We start from the raw sequence: 19358 nt of genomic DNA on the forward strand, positions 1-19358 counted from the left end.
TCAAGGATATCAAAGCTGAATCTTAAAAGGAAAGAATGATAAATAAGGATAACAAACAGGATACATGGAACTTCACATTGCATGCGTGGTTGTTACCAATATGTATTGAATACCTGATAAGCATTGAATATGTTTAGGATGCATGTCAAACAATTATATTTTCAGTATCCTAATTTTAATTTTGATAAATGCTCTAAATACTTCCTGCATCCTAGACAGTTTCTAGATATGCTTAGGGATGAGTTTCTTTCTTCACGTGTCCTACTTTTTAACTAATATATTAGTCCTCCCTTCAGCCCGATCCCAATATAGTTAGTTCTCTGTTTTATAAAAAGATGTTAAGACCTAACTTACTTATAAATGAGACAAAATAGTCAATGTAATATAAAGATATTAAGGGAGTTAATCAAATCACTAACAAGACGAAAGATTATTTTGTCCCATCTATGTAAACTACAGTCTTAATTGTCTTTCATGAAAAAGAGGGCTATCATGGAATTGGGTTGAAGAAAAGGGATTAATCCATCAAAATCCCTTTCTAAAATTCCATATGCCCTAGATACTTCCTGCATCCTAGACAGTTTCTAGATATGCTTAAGATGAAGATTTTTTTGGAGGGGACAGGGTGATGATTATTAACCTTTTACTAGGCAAAATAAATGGTGGAATTTAGATTTGTGATATGGTTTTATTATGTAAAGTATGGAGGATGACCAAAGAATATGAATAATGGCTATGTAAATAAAGTTTTCGCATGTTGATGCTACTTTGTGGGACTCCAGATTATGGACCATGGATTGAGGCATCACATGCCAGCTTAATACAGGCATTTTTAATGTTGTATTTGCCATTTCCCTTTCATTCATTGAGTCATTGACACCATTGCATGCCAAAAGCTAGCACATAGTCAATACATTGCAAATGTTGAATGCCACTAAGGCACCATGATATGCCTCATGTCTTATCACGCATGCTAACCAGTGCTTTTGATCTCCATGCATCAATCATATTCAAGGTTGACCCAACCATAGTATGTATTACCATAATAGCCCATATGCTTTATGAATAATTCATACTTATATAAAAAAATGTCATATTCCTAACCTTATCACATTCTATTTTCCAAGGTGTGCCATATTTGTGTATCCCTCTCTTACTCCATCCATGTCCATGCTTGAAAGATCCAAAGCCAATCCCAAATAGTTGGGTCAAGACTGAACAAATATAGCTATGATGTTGTCCTAAGATGCATAGGCAATAATCAATTATGCGGATCCTTACTTGTATATAAAGTTGTCAAGGGCTCAAGGTGAACAAAGGTTCTAAGGTATCCTGGGGGCAAGGTGCAGGGTGCAAACCAAAGCGAACGCAATATATTGTATATCTATACATCACCTTAACCTTGGTGTGCTTATGAGTTATGACAAACTTAAGGTAAGGAGACTTGTTGAAGCAACTGGCCTCCTTAGGGGCTTAACTCAGGGTTTAAGGTGCATTAAGAACAAATTAAGACACCTTTATTCCTAAAGTTCTCACTCTCTGTTAGCTGAACAGAGCATGTATCTGGCCTATAGCTTGCAACTTGCATAACATACATCGAAGTTGGAAAACTTATTGACCAATTTGCTTCCTAAGCATCTTAGAAATCACAGAAAATTGATGCATATAATCCCAATAGACCAGCACATATATCTAGATAAGTTCATGATTGTTTGGCTATCTAAAAGTTGATGTCTAAATGAAGGATGGCCCCATTGGTTTCAACAAATATATGCAAAGACAATAATTGATATCAATCGCACGAAACTAGAGTCTGCAATGGAAACAAGCTTCATGTTAGAGGCAATAAGATGATTCAACATCTCAGCCATGGTAAGATGAATCTAAATATTGACAAAGCTTCAATTCAAAGATGTTCACTATGAAGTTGATAAGATGCGACATAAAGATAGTCATAAGATGCATTATAGTCAGATGGGCCAAACATGACATCAGATCAAAGCATGTGAAGAAGAATATTGAATGTGAGTATTGTAATTTGCAAACAAGGTGGTCAAAGGAACCTTCCAACAGTCAAAAATACCAAAAATTGAGAAAAACTAGTAAATGTGAAGTTAAATAAATCTAGGCAAATCAAAAGATAAGGGGAAACTAGATCAAAGATTATCCTTCCAATGGAATAGAAAATAATTTGAAATGTTTCAAAATTCAACGGACAATTGAAATGACCAATGTAAGAAGAAATACCTGAGGAAAGACGGGAAGGTTGTTTGGAGGTGCAAAAAAAGGAAATAACAAGAAACCAAACTCAATTGACAAGAAAAACTGAACAAGCACCCAGATTTTTGCAGAGAAAAACTCACAGCAGATCCCACCTTAAATTATAGTTAATTAGGGCAATATCAACTCAGAGTACGGTTGTCTGGGTGGACATCAGGATGATGGTGATATTAAGAGCACGCCATGTATCATCATAAGTGGTTGACAACATCACATAGAGGTGTTGGGTTCAGGCTTCCTATTTTAATCATGGCTTTTATTGAGTATAGCAAAGAAAGATGCTTACAGGAATGTGCTTTGAGCTGCATGCACAAAGAAAATGATGATGCAATGATATCAGTGGTCCACAAGATCGATTGGAGATATGTACCCCATTTTGGCAACAGACATGAGGGAAATATGAGAGAAATATTTATGCATGAGAACTTTTCTGATTACCACAAGACCCAGTTACTGAAGTCCAGCAACAGCAGCTATTTCATCGAGTTAGAAACTATCATGACATTATTCTCAAGGCAGTTGGATCCAACAGTTGTTAGCTCAAAGTAAAGTTACAATAGAATTGCATATTATTTGACTTCTTATGTCCAAAAGATGGAAAAATTAGGAGTTAATGATTGTTCATGATTTCAACTAAGCAGATTGAATTTGTCGAGCAAACTTGTATATGAAGCACATGAGTGATTATGACTAGATGCAGGTGTTGGAGAAGGAGAGGTGATTCTGGGAAAACAAATGTAAGAGAGAACAAAAACAAAAAATTTCGTTCATTCAAGGACTACCTACTATTTATATGATAGATGTCAGAACACGGTATACAACTAGAAGCAAATTAATGGAGTAAACGTAACAAAGGAATCACTACATGACAATCTGGTAAGTACAGCCAAAGGGTCAAATCATATCATTAAAAGGAATAGCACGCTAGAAATCTTAACATAATCTAGTATTAAGGTGTAGCTGAACTCAATCCTTAAGTACCAATATAACATAACCTAGCATTAAGGAATCATTAACAAAACATATTAAGGTCATACAAAAGAGAACTGCAAAGCTACAGACCTATGACCTTACTAAACAAAAATTTTTCTCTCATAATAAGGTATAGACAACAATAAGGATTAGGATAAAGAATTTGACCTATAGTTACTATCCTCCGGGCAAAATTAATTTGCCCAAACAAAAAAGTTCTGCCAAATGCACCATCAAACTAATGACCACACAATATTTCTCGTACTAAATTTAACACCCCATGAATATGACTTATAGTTATATTTTTTTAAAAAAGGAAAACTCCGTAAAGCTCAAACTGCAATTTTGTGACAATAAACCAACAAGAGAATCATGCCAAAAAACACGGAGACACTCAGAGAACAAACGTTGCTGTTACTTATTCATGAGCTACAGATCAACAAGATTAGATGCCGTCTAACGAAGCGATAATGAAGTCTGCTTCGATACCTTCAGCCGATGATTCACTGCAGGATGGATATCAATGTGACTTTCGTCGCTCTCCTCACTCGTCTCCTTCTCGTGCTCCCTCCTCACATACTTCTCATGATCAGACAGCGCCACATTGAAATCGAACGCCTCGTTGCGCTCATTGAAGCCGAGGCCGATGAACGCATGCTTGCCCTGGCCGTCCTCGATCTTGAGCACGAAGTAGCGGGAGGAGTCGAGCACGGTCTCGACCGAGCTCTCGCGCTGACCGGGTTGGACGAAGCAGGCGGCGAAGAGCTCCCCGGAGTTGGGGTCCTCGAGCCGGATCTCGCAGCGATCCCGGCACGACACCACCCGCAGGCGGCCAGACCAGATCTTGTCGGACTGGAGCCACTCCCCGCACTTGTACCCGCCGCTCGTGCTCCGCGGCGGGATCTTGTACACCGACACCTCCCGCACCACCAACAACGTGTGTTCAAATGCCTCCTCCTCCTCCTCGAAGGACGACATCGTCGATTATGGATCCAAATCCCGCTCCCTAAATCTCAAGAAAAACAAAAGAAAAAAAAAGATCAGCTTTTTCTCTCATTCAAAGAAACGCGATTAATATTGAATCAAATTGGGGCTTTTTCTCAAGAATTGGATGGATCGGACATCGAATCTTACTGAAATCAGATGTTCTTTCCCGAATTAGGCGAGATTCCAATTGTTTCCCGGGATCAGGAAGAGGGTCTTGGAGGAGATTTGCGTGGGATTTCTCGAGAGAAAGAGGTCAAGGGAAAGAATAGTTGATCATGTATGAAAGATTTTAATCGGTGGAAGGAATGGAGAAGATTTGGACTGGACGTATTGGGGGGCGGGGAAGAGGGCTTCTTGTTGCCGCGCAGAAGGAGATCGTGAGGGATTTCAAGGATTTTGGCCGGTGAAAAGTTGAAGAGAGACGAGGGATTGAAGGAAGAGAGAAGGAAGTGGGAGCCAAGAATGAGATGTATGAAATTACGAGTCTGCCCCGAGCTTTCCTTAGATCATCTTCTCTGTAACCGTTATTTCCTGCTATGTTGTTGTGGAAATAACGGCAGTTGTCTTTGCGAACAAAGAAAATGGCTGTTACCAGTTCGATTACTTATTAGTCGTTGTAATGAAAAGTAACAAGCAATAATCGAGAAAAAAATAATAAATTATTGAATCACTCGTCACTGAATAAAGAAAAATATTTCAGGCACCTGCATTAGGTAACAATTTGTAATTGTTTTCTTTGTATTTTTCTTCAATGTTTTTAATTTTTTTTTTACTCTTTCTACTTTTTTGAAAGAAAATTTATGTCGATAAATTATTTTTTATGTTTTTTATTTCACTGATTGAATTCTTTCTAGATATAAACCCCCTTTTCCTTTTTAGACCATGAAGTTTTCATATTTCAAAATGCTATGTTGGGGGCTACTTTTTGTTCACATAATAAATACATGCATATTTCCATGCAGATGGATATGTTTTGTGAATGGCAATGTTCTGTTCTGTCATATTACATTTTGATTTTACTGCTTCACTATCCTCCCTCTAGCCGGGTGATATTAATTTGTTTCAAAGTAAAAAAAAAAAAAAAAAAAGTAAAGCATAATTTTAAAAGTGGCCAACTTGCTGATAGTGTTAATTGGTCTTCAAATCTTAGAAGACGCAAATCTTTGATATTTTGCTCATATACAATATGATTCTCGAAATTTTATAAAGTATTTGTCTATTGTATTTATAAAATTGAATTTGTTAAAAAGTTGATGACATTATATTTATAAACCAACTCAATCACAAATATTTATTTCTTATTGTAAATGAATTTATTAGACAATAAGACAAGAAAACTCAATTTGTTTTCTATTAACATGCATGTGAAGAAGCACAGAGGTGGCTAGGCTCATTCTGCTAATTGTAAATATTACATTATTTAATAACCTTGGTACACCTATTTTTTATTCACTCACAATTAGAAATTTATTTATTAAAGTGATTTTTATTAAACATACTTAATTATTGATTTTTTTGAAAAGTTCAGATTTATTTTGTTTTTGCAAGATGATACTTATTGAGATAACTTTACCCTTATGTCCAAGGGTTTGATAAATGATACACAAATTTAAAGCTCTAAGATGCATATCTTGAATATTCGATGTATATTTAAAGAATCTGGTACTTGAATGAAAGGTTAAAATCTTCGAAGCCCATATTTTGTAAAGAAACAAATATAATATGTTTGAAAAGTCAATCATTTTTGGAGACAGTTTTTTAAGCCGACAGAGTTCAATAAAAAAGCAACACTACAGTAACTCAAAAAAATCACTCATAAAATCGACTAAGTGCCTTGCACCAATCACTTTGTTTCACTTGGTGCACATTTTAAGATGCCAACTTAAGGAGGACATAACAATACACCATCTAAGCTAATGACCTCTGAATTCCTCAAGCATTTTAGTGACATATTTTCTAATGCAAAATTCATTTTATTGAAACTAAGAGTGTCGCTGCAAACAATTGGGTTAGATCAGGTATGCTTGATCATGATCGGTTGACTTCATATTTGGGTCATGATTTTGGATTCGGATTAATTCTTTAGCTGATTGGATGCAATTGATATGGGTTCATGGAAAAAAATTTTAGATCCAATAAGTTATATGGGTCAAATTGGATCAAGTGTGACTTAACCCCACTTAGGATGTTCTAGTTGGGATGGAAAATGAGTCGGATTGGTTTTATAGTTTGAATCAAATATCTAACTATTTTTCATAGATAAAATATAATAATTGATAATTAAATATATAATATACAATCATTAAGAAAATTTAAAAGAGCTAACTTAAATTTAATTTTTATTTAAAAGATTTTAGTTCCTTCCAAATAATTGATCTTTTCTTGTCAAAATTATGATTTTTTAAATATATATTCACATATTGAGGATATTATAGTAAGAATATATCAAAAAAATAATAAAATATGAATAATTAAATATAATTAAATAAAAATATATAAGAGGAGGTGTACTTTTTGACCTTCGTATTGCATGCACCAGATGCAATTAGACCGCATCAAATCCTATGGTGATAACATCCATGCTACCCTTTGTATTTCATCCATTCCTGGTTGCATGCTATCCACGTACATATGCTCTGAGATTTGCTTGTCACTTGCACTAGTGCATGCAATAATATCTCTAATTCTTGAGATGACGAAAAGAAACTAATTTAAATGGGATTTCATTCAACCACTTGATAAAATATTTGAAGTAAGGAGTAAGAGGTTTATGTGATTATATTTTTTGATCAGATCAGATTAGGTCTGGTTCATATCAGGCCCATTTTTGTTGATCCACATTAGACCAAAAATGTTGTACTGGCTGGATCCTATCATGCCTGATTGGGTTGAAAAATATAAGATCTAGGCTCAAACCGGTACTTAGATTATATCCAATTCTTAACCCAATCCAACATGTGGATCTTCAAATACAGGTCGGGTTGGATCTAATCGGATGAGTAGGTCGGGTTACGGGTCAACTCCGCCAGCCGTGCACCCGACATTGATCAGCGCTCGCGTGGCTCCTCAGTCACCATCCGATATCTCGCCACCGGTGGCGAGCCATTCCCGTCCCATGAAGCTATCTAACCCTTCTCCCCAAACCCAAACCCAAACCCAAAACCGAAACCTCGTTTATAAAATACTTGGTTCGGATATAAACGTACCGGATATATACCGGATCGGACTTATATCCGGTCCGTTACTAAAGCCCTGGGGGCACCCTACCGACCCCAAACCTCATCAAGGTTGGAGAAGCGAGCGGAGAGACGGAGGAGAGGGAGCTCGGCAAGGCCGCGGGCTCCACCCCTACGCCGGCGAAGCGCGGCTGCCCGTTCAGAAGCACCTTTGCCTCGGCCGGCAGCGATTCAGCTGCTCCGGCTTCTCTTCAAGTCCTCGCCTCCTTTGCCGGTTAGCTTCTCGATCTATTTCCCGTCCTTATCTCTTTCTAATCTCCCCTCTTTTCTCCCTTAAAACGCATGCCTCGTATTTTTTATTAAAGTAGGAGATCTAGGCGTTGATGTTCATCTCTTTTCTTTCATTATTTACATATTTTTTTAATTAATCAGCACTAAGGCTTAGATTTTGAATTTCCAACACACTGTGACTCTTTATTATCGTTCTTTTTAACTCCTTGGAATAAAATTTAGAGCTTTTGGGACTGTCCTGCATAATTTTGGGTGTTTTTGTACTGTGTGTAGGCTTAAGCATTACATTTTCATGTGCCGTGTTGGGAAATCTGAGAGATAAAGGTCATGGAGTTGTTCCATGTGTTAAATTTGCCAGCGAACATAGGTTCAATTTTCTTTTAGATTTTGCCCGTTCGATGTCATTGAAAGAAGTAATGAAGTCTGTTCCTTGGAAGTGAATCCCATTTACAAACACGCGGCACCATAGAAGACAGCACTGAATGTCACTGCAAATCTTTGTCTTCTCTCATATGGATGTATTGAGCACTTGAATTTGTTGATTTGGAATTATTTTGCTGGAATAAGGACATAAGGTAACTATATACTTTCTTGGTCGAGTAAATATAAGTGGCTGAAGTGAGGCAGCAAAGTAGGGTGAGAAGTAACTTTGTATGGTAATGTTGGCAGGCTACTTCATGGTGCTTGTGGGTGGTCATGCAAGTCAGATACATGGGTTGCGGTATTTTAGTCGTTGACCAAACTCTTGGAGTCTCCGCTTTCTTGAGTTACATGACTTTCAGCTTGATCTGTGTACTCACAAACAAACCCTGTCAAGCCTTATAGTCTTAGGTCTGCAGACTGTAGGGTGACTCAGCACTATGGTTTTTGGTGTCGTCTATTTGGTCTTTCATTGAACCAAAATAGGGAATCTTGTAGTTGGAGTGTACCATTCTCATTTCATCTTAGATACTGTTACCTTATGTCTTCTTGATGAAGGGATAGTATCTTTTTTCTCATTTTCTTATATATTTCTGAAATACTTAATAGTGCTACGAATAAGATGGTTGCTGCATGTTTAGGGAATCCTATGTAAATATGTGCTTTTAGCTAAATAACCTTTATGCTGATCAGAAATGGAACTCATAAATGTTAATTTGTGACTCACCTGTTGTTTACCATACTTGTATTGAGCAGAAGTGGAACCAATAGATGTTAGTGTGTAACAGCTTTGTTGATTACTGTGCTTATTTGCTTTTCCATAGATCAAAACAATAAGAGGATTGCCTTAGCTATGCAAAGCAGAATAAAGAGTGAGCTGACATGGACTTTGAACATGCTCATGTTGCTCTTTTTTAAAGAGAAGGATGACCTCTGTAGAGATGCAACACCCCTTGCTAAGACATCTAGACTACTAGATGCTCTCCTTCAAGTTGTAGGTGCTGTTATCTTTTAGTTGTCTTCTATATTTTGCCTAATCTTTCGAGCTGTTTAATTCTTCTCGATGCATTTGCTGCATTATGCACTCAAAAGCTTTAATTCCCATTGCATATATTGCTCAATATTCAATGATGAGCTACTTTCTTACCTAAAGTGACATTTGTTCGGTAGTTTTCTTTCGACAGAAATTTTGTGACTGGCTATAATTTACCAATAAATGTTGACATTTTTGACCTGCATATTGTTCTTAAATTTTGATAATGCTTTAGAATTTCCCCTCATCAAGTACTTTTGAGTATATTTTTAGTGTTTTGAATATGGTTTAAATATGTCAAATTGAATATTTTACCAGAATCTAGCACACCTCTGTTGATTTGAAATGCATTTAGAGAAATGTGATCATGTCATATGATTTCATGTCACAGATTGATGACTGGCATGACTTAGGTTTTTGTTGGGACTATACAAAGCCAGCAAGGGTAAGAATATTGGGAGCAAATTCTGTGGTTACAGATTTTGCGAACGAGTATGAAGCATTAAGCTGGACTGATGCCCTATCCCAACCAGGGTATGTTGTATTGGTTCTGTCTCTCCTTTAATGCCAACTTATCATCCTTAGACACCCTTTATCTACATTGATAATTTATAAGTTCAAAATTGGATTATGTTAATGGCAGTCTTGGAAGTGGTGCGTCCAATACAGAGGCTTCTAACTGCAAAAAAGCAGCAGTCTGTGGATTGGTGGTTTGATGAAGGTGGCACATTTAATTTTGATGAAGAAGGGTGAGCATTAAACCAAAAATGTGCAGTTGCTGTGTCTAAACTTCTCTTTCATGCCAAATAATGAGGCTATTATGGCTCAACATAGACATTGCTTGGAAGCAGTATTTCAATGGATAGAAGATCACAATACAGGTGAAAAAATATTCAGTTTATTGGATATTTGCTTCTTCATTTGCTATCTTGCTTCAACCTGTTTAAGATCTTTGTCAGATGTCTTTTGTTCTCTTACCGTTGTTTTGAAAGGTGAACAATTATTTTCCCTTATGATTATTGATATGGTGACCTTCATGTTTTTGTTGACCATAGTCTTGATGGTAGTGTATATGTGCATACTTTCTACAGAGACTAGGCTCTCCAATATCATTGCTGCTCTCCAATATCAAAGGTTCACGAAGACAATAACAAGATGCCTTGGCTTTTCTGGGGATTGAGGGTAATGTTTCATTCCACAGGATTATGTTTTTCTGCAATCTTGTGTTGGTCATTATAACAATCAATGTTTTAAAAGGCTGTCGCAATATTTAGGCAGTCAAGGGATTATGTAGCGCACATGCAATATGTGGACGGCATATGCTGTTGCATATGCCATTACTTATTTTAAATTTTTTAAAATAAATATAAACATTAAATACAATAATAATATCAATAATAATAGTAATTATTTTTTTTGGATGGATGATAACAATAATAATAACAATAACAACCAGCAGTTAGTGTTTATTGCTTAGTACCTAATACCTAATAGCAATAATTATGACATTTTAACACTACTAGTACCCTCAAGCCCATCTGAAAGGTACATTGAACCTAACAATCTGTTTGAACCTACTTCCCCTGCTATGCTCCACATAAAAGTGGGCTGTGTATGTGGGTCCAGAATGCTAGCAGGCTCACTTATTACTGTACAATATCAAGGAGGCCCAGATAATGCTAAGTGGGTTGCCTTTTCAGTCCATTTGCAGTATGACCGCATATGTTGGCTACCTATAGGCAATGCAATGCAGTCAATGTACAGCATACGCATATGTGGGTGCATATATGGCTATATGGACTGCATCTTAAAACATTGATTCCAATGGTGTAACTTTTGAATGTGCTTAATTTTGAACTGCATCGGAAGCATCAGTGTGAAAATAGTAACATTTTGAGTCAATAGTATTAACAGTAGAAACTCTTGTTTTAATATATATGGACATTGTAGTACATATGCAAATAGAGGATGATATTTCTTTTGAGCAAGAAGTATCAAGTTAGGAGCGAACCATGGTTTTCATTTAGTTGTTATCTGAGCATCATGTACAGATGTCATCCTGCTTGTTTTAATTGAGCAGGAGATGATGAGCTTATAACTAATGCACTTGAGACAATTGTCAGTTTAGCACCACTGCTGGATCTACAGATATTCAGCTTGTCCAAACCATCATTTATCTAAATGATGTGAGATAGCTTATCTCAAAGACACCCAATTCTTTTCCAATTATATTCCAGTGCTGTGTCTGTCAGTCGTAATTCTGGCTTTACGAAACCAGTGGCAAACGTGCAGTTCAAGCCATCATGGGGATGTTGGGTTCTTCTATCAAAGCATGGCATTGTGCGGCTGCGGAATTGCTGGGGTGCCTGATAACAAATCCTGATAATGCGCCATTTCTCCTTCCATCAGCACCACAGGTCAGTACCCACTTCTGAAATATGGATGATCTTTATTGAAAGCCAAAGTGTATGAGAGAATCCCTTGATTCTACAGGGATCTCTTAAGCACTACTTGTTTGTTCATATCAAGTGGAACCCATTGAAAGGCAGACTATTTTGGTAGGTTATATGGTTCATTTAGGTCCCATATGATGTGGATCAATCATCACACAATCCAGAACTCTTCAACACATTGCAATTCACAGAGGTGGCATGCTTTCATCTAAATGGTGCATATATACATGCATGATTGAACTAAAAATTTTGGATCATTGCATCCATTGAAGTATATTATCTGTTTGGACTGTGGATCTGCAAGCGACTAGTTGATCTTCTTAGCCTACCAGCGGTAGATGCACAGGCAGCTACAGTCGGAGCATTTTATAACCTTACAGAAGTGAATTTGGATTTCCAGCTGAAGCTTACCAGCAAATAATGTCAAAGGCCTCCATTTTAATCAAATATGATGTTTGCATCAGCAAATGATGGTAAGGGCCTCCATTTTAATCAATTATGATTTTTGCATCTGTTTTTACATATGTTTGATTTAGTCAAGGCTCCAAATCCTGTGCCTGAGGTCTGCAGGAAAGCAGCAATGATATTGGAGAGCCTAGTCTGAGCCTCAGAACAGGCATATGCTTCTCCCCCTTGAAAGTACCTTTGCAGAGATCCTCATGCCAGATGGAAGTCATTCTGATACTTCTGCAAGGTGCTGTATGAGCTAACTTCAAACAATAAAATAACAACAGCTTGTGGTGTCTGGGATATGTTAAATGGTGCCTAACATACCATTGTTTTTGACATACATGTGAACTGGTTCCGATTAGAATATGCTGTAGGTACTGTTGTACACCTCTCTCTATCTACACCAAAAAATTAGGTTAGAAGAGAATGTGCTATAAGCTTTATGCATAATGTGGCAAGTGACTTTGATATGTAATGAAGCTGTTTATTCTGTATGTTGTTGTAATTTTGCTTGTATTCAGAATTGCACCATTGTAATTTAGAGAAGATTGCAGGTGTACCATCAGTGCCCATCAGGATTTTCTAAATACCTTGTCGATTAAGATTTCTTTTTGGAGACTGTTACCGTGCTCCTTAACCTTCTCTGCGGCAGGCTCCGTCTGACAGATTACATCAAGCCTTGTCCCTAGTGTTTTTGTTGGTTTTATGAAATGCTAGTTCCTATATTTCTCTGGCTTAATGTTGAATTTTCATTTGTAAATTGTAATACAGCTACAATGAATTTGGCTGAAATCACCAGGCTTTGCCCACTTGATGTGGATTCATTAAATTTAGCATTTCAAGAGCAGCTTCAATGTGAAATTGGCACTTGAAATGCTTCCCAAGAGTGATATATTCGATCTTTAGACTCTGCACCTCAAATTGCTGGTCTTTTTTCGATGCCTCTGATTTTGTGCCCAATTCTCTCTTAGCCACTGCATTGTGGATGAATGGGTTATTGCATCTCAAAAAGTCCACACTTAAATAATTATAATGAAGGTGGTCTTCTTGCCCTTCCAAGCAAGGGAGGAGCGAGCAGCAGCAGGGAGGTGGTTGCCTGTGCCTAGGATGAGAATGCTGATGAATAACTACTCCTGCATTGTCAAGAAACCACCACCACTCCCGCTTCGGTAAATTGGTTCTATGTTTCTAGGATCTAACATTACTTGGATTCTTGAAATATGATATGTATGTATGTATATAGACTTGGCAATGCTTGAATGGGTTTCCTCTTAAGATTCAATCAGGTGTAGAATGCATGGGAGTCCCATATCGAATGATCAGAGTTGTTGAATGTGATTTGCTATCTCTATACTACTTACATACAAAACTATGTGATTTGAAATTTCTAGTCTACACATCAAGTAGTCAAAAGGTTGGATAGTTTAAATAAAATGGAACAATGCATATCTTTTTGATCATTTGTTGTATAGACTAAGAATTTTCAAATCATATAATTTTTGGTATATAAGTAGTTAGTAGATTATAACAATAGTTGGATCGTCGGTGCGAAACCCATATCACTTGATCTAAATCTGGCTGGATTTGAGTGAAGGTACATTCTAGTGTTGATATATGTATTCATGCATGCATGGATGAATGTACGTATGCATACACATACGTACGTATGCATGTATGGATGGATGCATGCATGTATGGATGTATGTATGGATGGATGCAGGTATGCATGTGTGGATGTATGGATGGATGCATGTACAAATGCATGGATGTATGTATGTTGGATGAATGCATGCATGCAAGCATGTATATCAATAAGATATGATTCACTGATATCAACTAATTATTTGAACTACTTTGAAATGCCAATACTCATTTTTGCAAATAAATTTAATTATTTTCTTTGTTTTTTTTTTCTTTTCTGTTCTCCTAATACCTTGTACGATCAATTTGATTACGTATCTTTGAAGTAATTTTAACCAATTCAAACGTTCAGATAAAGGATTTCCAATTTCTTGGAAAAACTTAAATTAATTGATTTTTTCCCTACTATTTCATCTGTTAACATATATATGCAATCTTCAGTATGCCCTTTACACGCTCATTTGCAAGAATTATTTATAAGATTATTTTCTTTACGTTCCTTTCAAAATGTATGCGGTACCTGTCTTTCCGCCAGTCCGGTTCCCATGATCTTTTTGGGAGAAAAAGAATCCTGTTTTATTACGCTTGGTCCACTTTGTTCCCTCTGTCCTCTTTCTTCATGCACGATACGGGGGAAGTGTTAAGAAACAGCAAAAGAGAGAGAGGAATGAATTAGATTCATCAGAAGAGTCGACAATAAGGGTGGTACCTTACAGCAGTGTTCGGCTTACGGTGATTCTATGGGCTGCTCTCTTTTAAGCGTTTCTGGGCTTCGCTTGCCAGGCGTTCTTATTTTTTATACATCATCTGTGGATGTTTAGTTTTCTTGTTTACTCTAAATCTGTTATACAAGACTGTTTTCTGTACATCTCTTCGGCCATAGGGAGACCTTGCTGTTTCTAATCTTCCACAAGTTTCTTCTGTACACCGCTGTTTTCATGTTGTATGCTTTTAGGTTGGGTGATATTTTGTATCTTTGTTTACTGAAGCTTCTTCTCAGAAGCCAACTCATACTTTATGTCACTTTGTATCTTTTCCTTCTGTCAATATACGTTCCAGTTGTTCTTATCAGAAAAAAAAAGGGCGGTAAATTTTTTAATCTTATGTATGATTTTTCTCGCAGATTAATCCTTATTTCCTAATCCAGCATATAATTGTTAAATTTTTCTTTCTTCATTATTTAAAGATCTTATACATGCCCATGCTAGCCAACCAGTCTCCCTTCTGAGGATGTAACATTTTTCTGTAAGCTAGGAGATGAGTTCTGCATATGTAGGGGGAAAAAAAAAAAAGAAAAACTGAAAGCATTTTAGAATATAAAATTGACCTATATTTAACATATCCTGGCCAGCGGTTAGGGTGCCTCAAAGCTTTCACTGGCACTGCTCGTTGATTTGTTTCGCCTCCAAACTTGTTCTGGCTTTTGCATTTGGGACAAACCGCTCAATGGATGAACAAGTCTTCCTTGACTGATTCTGCTACATGAACTCCTTTTATGAAAGTTGCCTTTGACTTCTTTTTTTCATAAAATCTTTGTGAAGTGTAACTTTCTTTCTATGATACATCTTTATTGTTGCGCTGTTTTGACATTATTTAGGTACCTTTAAGTGGTGGTGCAAGGCATATATACTTCAATAGCCAAGAATAATCACAAATATGCATGATGCAGCCATCTAATCGAGTCACCACAACTTATCGATCATTTTGCTGGCTTTTACGTCAAGATGACCATCCTGGCAAGCTAGAATATGCGTATCTTTGGGTAGATTCCCAAATTTTAGTATCTCAAGTTTGCCCTCAAGTGGAAGAAGACACCACATGTTCTTTATTAAGCCATTTATTCAAGATTCAACTAGTCTAATACCATGGGAACACGGATGTTATTAACCAGTATCCTGTATGGACTTATGCGGTTGCCAAAAGATCTGAACATGAGTCATTGTACATACAGGGTCTTGAAAATAAATGAAAAGGAAAATGATTGTTCTGAAAGTCAATGGAGTGAAAAATAAGCGAATCTAAATCCAGCGAGTTGCTGATATTTTTGCCCCATCGACATCTTCATTTTGGAAATGTGCCTTGACTTGTTTTAATCTTCTAACCAGGTCAACTCAACCTTAGTCCATGCGCATGTGTGGCGTATAGAGGGAGGAAGGTAGGTGGTGCGGCAGATGACAATGTTTGACTAGGTCCTGGTAAACGAAAAGAAATTGTCGCGCATGAACCCAAGAATAAGGCCTTGCAAGGAGGAACCTTTTTTTTTTTATCCCGGGAATTAAATGTTTCTTTAATTCTCATATTTACAGGCGGTACGGTGCACAGTCTTGCTTATAAGAACATATAGTTTATGCTCATATATGCCGAGACACAGCTATTAATCCCTCGATCATTTAGTTTGTTCGTTCTGCCAATCGAGCATTCCTTCATTCATTTATTTGGATGGCGGATCCTGCTACCGGTGCCCTCCTCTGCGAAGCCCTAAACTGCATCTGTCCAACCGTCTGGTCCCATTTAGAGGAACCCTTGGCTGAGGAGATCCGCTCTTTCCTTAGCCTGGAAAAAAATTGGTCCTCCCTTCAAACAGAGATAGATAATTTACAGGCCACACAGAAGGACCTTGATGCAAAGCTGCAATCACTTCTGGTTCCGGACAAGGTGCCTTCAGCTAAAGTCACGTTGTGGCAGGAGAGGGCTACAAATCTCCCACAAAAAGTCCTACTCGCAAGGACTATGAAAACTTGGGGAGATGTCTCTGCCGCTGCACTCCAAATCTTCTCCATCGCTACCGGCTCGGCAAGAAGGTCAGGAGGAAGCTGCAGCAGGTGATTCGTTTAGATAAAGAAGGGAATGATCTCACTTTGGTAGCCAACGATCCCCAACAGCCTTTCGTCGTGGAGCGTCCCACAAAACCGACCTTTGGCATGGATTCGGTTCTGGAGCGGCTCTGGACCTACTTCGACGATGAGGATAACAGCATCATTGGCATATGGGGGCTAGGGGGAGTTGGGAAGACAACACTCGTCAACGAATTTAACAATGCATTGGAGAAAAAAAGAGCTGATTACCATGTGGTGATCAACATTGAAGTGTCCAACTCTGAGACACTGAATGTGGTGGATATCCAGCAGGTGATAGCAGATAGGTTGGGTCTTCCATGGAATGACAACGACAGCGAGATTTTACGAGCTAAGGTGCTGCTGAGGGCCTTGAAAGAGACGAAGTTTGTGCTCCTCTTGGACGACGTGTGGAAGGAATTTAGCCTGGAGGATGTGGGAATCCCCACCCCCAACAGGGAGAGCCATTGCAAGCTGATCATCGCCTCGCGGTCTGAGGATGTGTGCATCAACATGGGTGCCCGTCAATGCTTGATCGAGATGCAATGCTTGGAGGAGAAAGCGGCATGGAAGATGTTCTGCAGCAATTTGACCGGTAGAGCTGAGAGAGAGATCGGCGAAAACAATGATATAAGAAAACATGCCGTGGCTATTTTCCACAGTTGCGAGGGCCTGCCACTTGCTCTCAATGTCGTTGGAAGGGCTGTGGCAGGCTTGAAGGACCCCAGGGAGTGGAGACGTGCGGCGAAAGCAATATCACGGATTCCTGGTGTTGATGATATGTTTGCTAAATTAAAATACAGCTACGACAGGCTCGACGACATGTTGCAGCAATGCTTCCTGTACTGCACTCTCTTCCCAGACTACGGCTCCATCAAGAAAGATCAACTTGTAGATTACTGGATAGCTGAAGGGCTCATTGCACCTGCTACGCTATCAGACGAAGGGCGTCCCACCCACCATGATCTTTCTGATGAAGGGTATTCCATCATAGGTCAGCTAATTTCTAAAAGCTTGTTGCAGAGCAGTGACATGGAGAAAGTAAAAATGCATCACATAATCCGGAGGCTGGGCCGCCAGTTGGTAGATCCGGGGAGGTTTCTGGTGCAAGCAGGTCAGGTTTGGAGGAAGCGCCAGAAGTTGAAGACTGGAGAGGATGTACAAGGATATCTCTAATGTCCAATGATCTCAAGAAGCTCCCTGACTCCCCAAATTGTAGAAATCTCCTCACCTTGCTCATCCAACAGAATCCAAATTTGGAGAAACTTAGCTCACGGTTCTTTAGATCCATGTCCAGTCTCAGGGTCCTTGATCTTTCTTACACTGCTATTACTGAGCTTCCGGGGATTGATGCATTGGCCAAACTGGAGTATCTCAATCTATGTTACACACGCATCACTGCACTGCCCAAGCGGCTATGGGTTCTGAAGCAACTGAGGCATCTGAATTTGAGCAAAACCTCTGCCCTGAAGGAGATTCCTAATGGCACCATATCGAAGCTCAACAAGCTTAGAGTTCTGAATATTTACAGGAGTAACTATGGAATATGGGAAGTGGAAGACCTGAATCTAGACGAGCTGAGAGAGCTCGATATCCTTGGAATCACCATATATTCAGAAGCAGTTCTTAAAAAGTTAAGGAGGACTGATCCACTTGCGAAATCAACACACCTTCTGAGTCTGAAGTACTGTGAACGCATGGAGTCCATCCTTCTCTCCGGCTTGAAGCATATGGAGCATCTCCAAGAGCTCCATGTTGACTCCTGCAATGAGTTGAAGGAATTGATAGCTGAGAACAATGAACAGGAAGCTTCTTGTCTGAAGGTGCTCACGCTGGCCATTCTTCCAAACCTTGAAAAAGTATCCGTGAGATCGGTCCGCCATCACCTTCAGAATCTCTGCAAATTAAGTATCCATTCGTGTCCCAAATTGGAGGAGGTTACCTGGGTCCTACATCTAGAATCCCTTGAAAGGCTCATTATATCTGATTGCCATGGAATGGAAAACATTGTAGAAGAGAGGATCAGTGGGATGCAGGAAATGATACCAACACTTATGACTAGAGACAATGGAATTGATAGTGGAAATGAAATCGATGAACTTAGAGCAACAGAAGAGCAGAATGGAGGATCAATGCACTGCAAGGATGGCTTTTGTAGGCTCAAAACAATAATCCTGAAGGACCTACCGAAGCTGGAGAGCATCTGTCATGCAAGGGACTTTGCTTGTCTGGAGAGCATCAGGGTGGAAGCATGTCCAAATCTTAAAGGACTTCCATTGGTCCACAACCGCAAATTAGAGAAATTGAAACAGATATGTGGTTCTCGAGATTGGTGGAATAATCTTGTGTGGGAAGAGAACACAAAAGCCATTTTCTCTGCCCCTTTACTCCAATTTGATGGAAAAATGGTTGTCCAATTCGGCCACCAGAGGAGAGACTGCTAGAAACTCGAGCAAATTATGACTGTACATGTGTTGTTTGTCCGAAGATTTTTCATGTATTTGTTCTTTCAGTCTTTATGCTTAGGCTTTTTGTTAAGAGTTCCATTTAACCATTCATGAACATGTATTTTGGATTTTGTGAAAAATAAACTTTGAAGTTTATGAATTGTGATGTGTGTACTTACATAAAGCTCCACAATAATTCATTTGTAGGAAGTAGTAAGGAATTGTAAAGAAGAAGTATTGTGGTTCTACACCCATTATGTTGGTTTTATTCGAACTTTGGCTGTTAGCTTTACCAGACTGGCAAAGATTTTGTGTATCAGAATGAAGAAAGGGACCAGAACAACCACAGTGATGGCAATCAAAATAATGAAATA

General features: G+C 38.4%; 3 protein-coding genes across 15 annotated transcripts in view; 2 read left to right on the forward strand and 1 right to left on the reverse strand.

Annotated features, from left to right (window-relative positions):
• LOC105033607 (uncharacterized) overlaps window positions 1-4767 on the reverse strand; it is a 34879-nt gene extending 30112 nt beyond the window's left edge. The window contains 2 exon segments of the mRNA XM_073255310.1: window positions 3742-4264; window positions 4387-4767. Of these exon segments, the coding sequence (XP_073111411.1) occupies window positions 3742-4230 (489 nt within the window). The 5' untranslated portion in view covers window positions 4231-4264; window positions 4387-4767.
• A 2902-nt stretch (window positions 4768-7669) lies between these two features.
• LOC105033636 (uncharacterized) lies at window positions 7670-12621 on the forward strand. Of its 13 annotated transcripts, none has more exons than XR_012140553.1 (7): window positions 9551-9693; window positions 9803-9908; window positions 9994-10151; window positions 10251-10341; window positions 11240-11345; window positions 11438-11576; window positions 11722-12621. XR_012140553.1 is itself a non-coding variant. In XM_073255311.1 (5 exons), exons 1-4 carry the CDS (start codon window positions 9675-9677, stop codon window positions 10337-10339), a joined length of 372 nt encoding a protein of 123 aa, XP_073111412.1. In that variant the 5' UTR covers window positions 9551-9674; the 3' UTR covers window positions 10340-10341; window positions 11452-12621. The 13 variants fall into 13 exon arrangements, 2 of the variants coding, with proteins under 2 accessions (XP_073111412.1, XP_073111413.1); XR_012140552.1 differs by having other exon boundaries at window positions 11452-11576; XR_012140555.1 differs by lacking the exon at window positions 11240-11345 and having other exon boundaries at window positions 11452-11576; window positions 12013-12085; window positions 12183-12621.
• A 3444-nt stretch (window positions 12622-16065) lies between these two features.
• LOC105033635 (disease resistance protein RPS2-like) lies at window positions 16066-19192 on the forward strand. The gene is given in 3 exon segments (XM_010908518.4): window positions 16066-16410; window positions 16413-17651; window positions 17654-19192. Coding segments are annotated over 3 exon segments (2835 nt in total). The 5' UTR covers window positions 16066-16142; the 3' UTR covers window positions 18982-19192.
• The last annotated feature ends 166 nt before the right edge of the window (window positions 19193-19358 follow it).

The sequence above is a fragment of the Elaeis guineensis genome, chromosome 4 (genome assembly GCF_000442705.2).
Source record: "Elaeis guineensis isolate ETL-2024a chromosome 4, EG11, whole genome shotgun sequence".
Taxonomy (NCBI): domain Eukaryota; kingdom Viridiplantae; phylum Streptophyta; class Magnoliopsida; order Arecales; family Arecaceae; genus Elaeis; species Elaeis guineensis.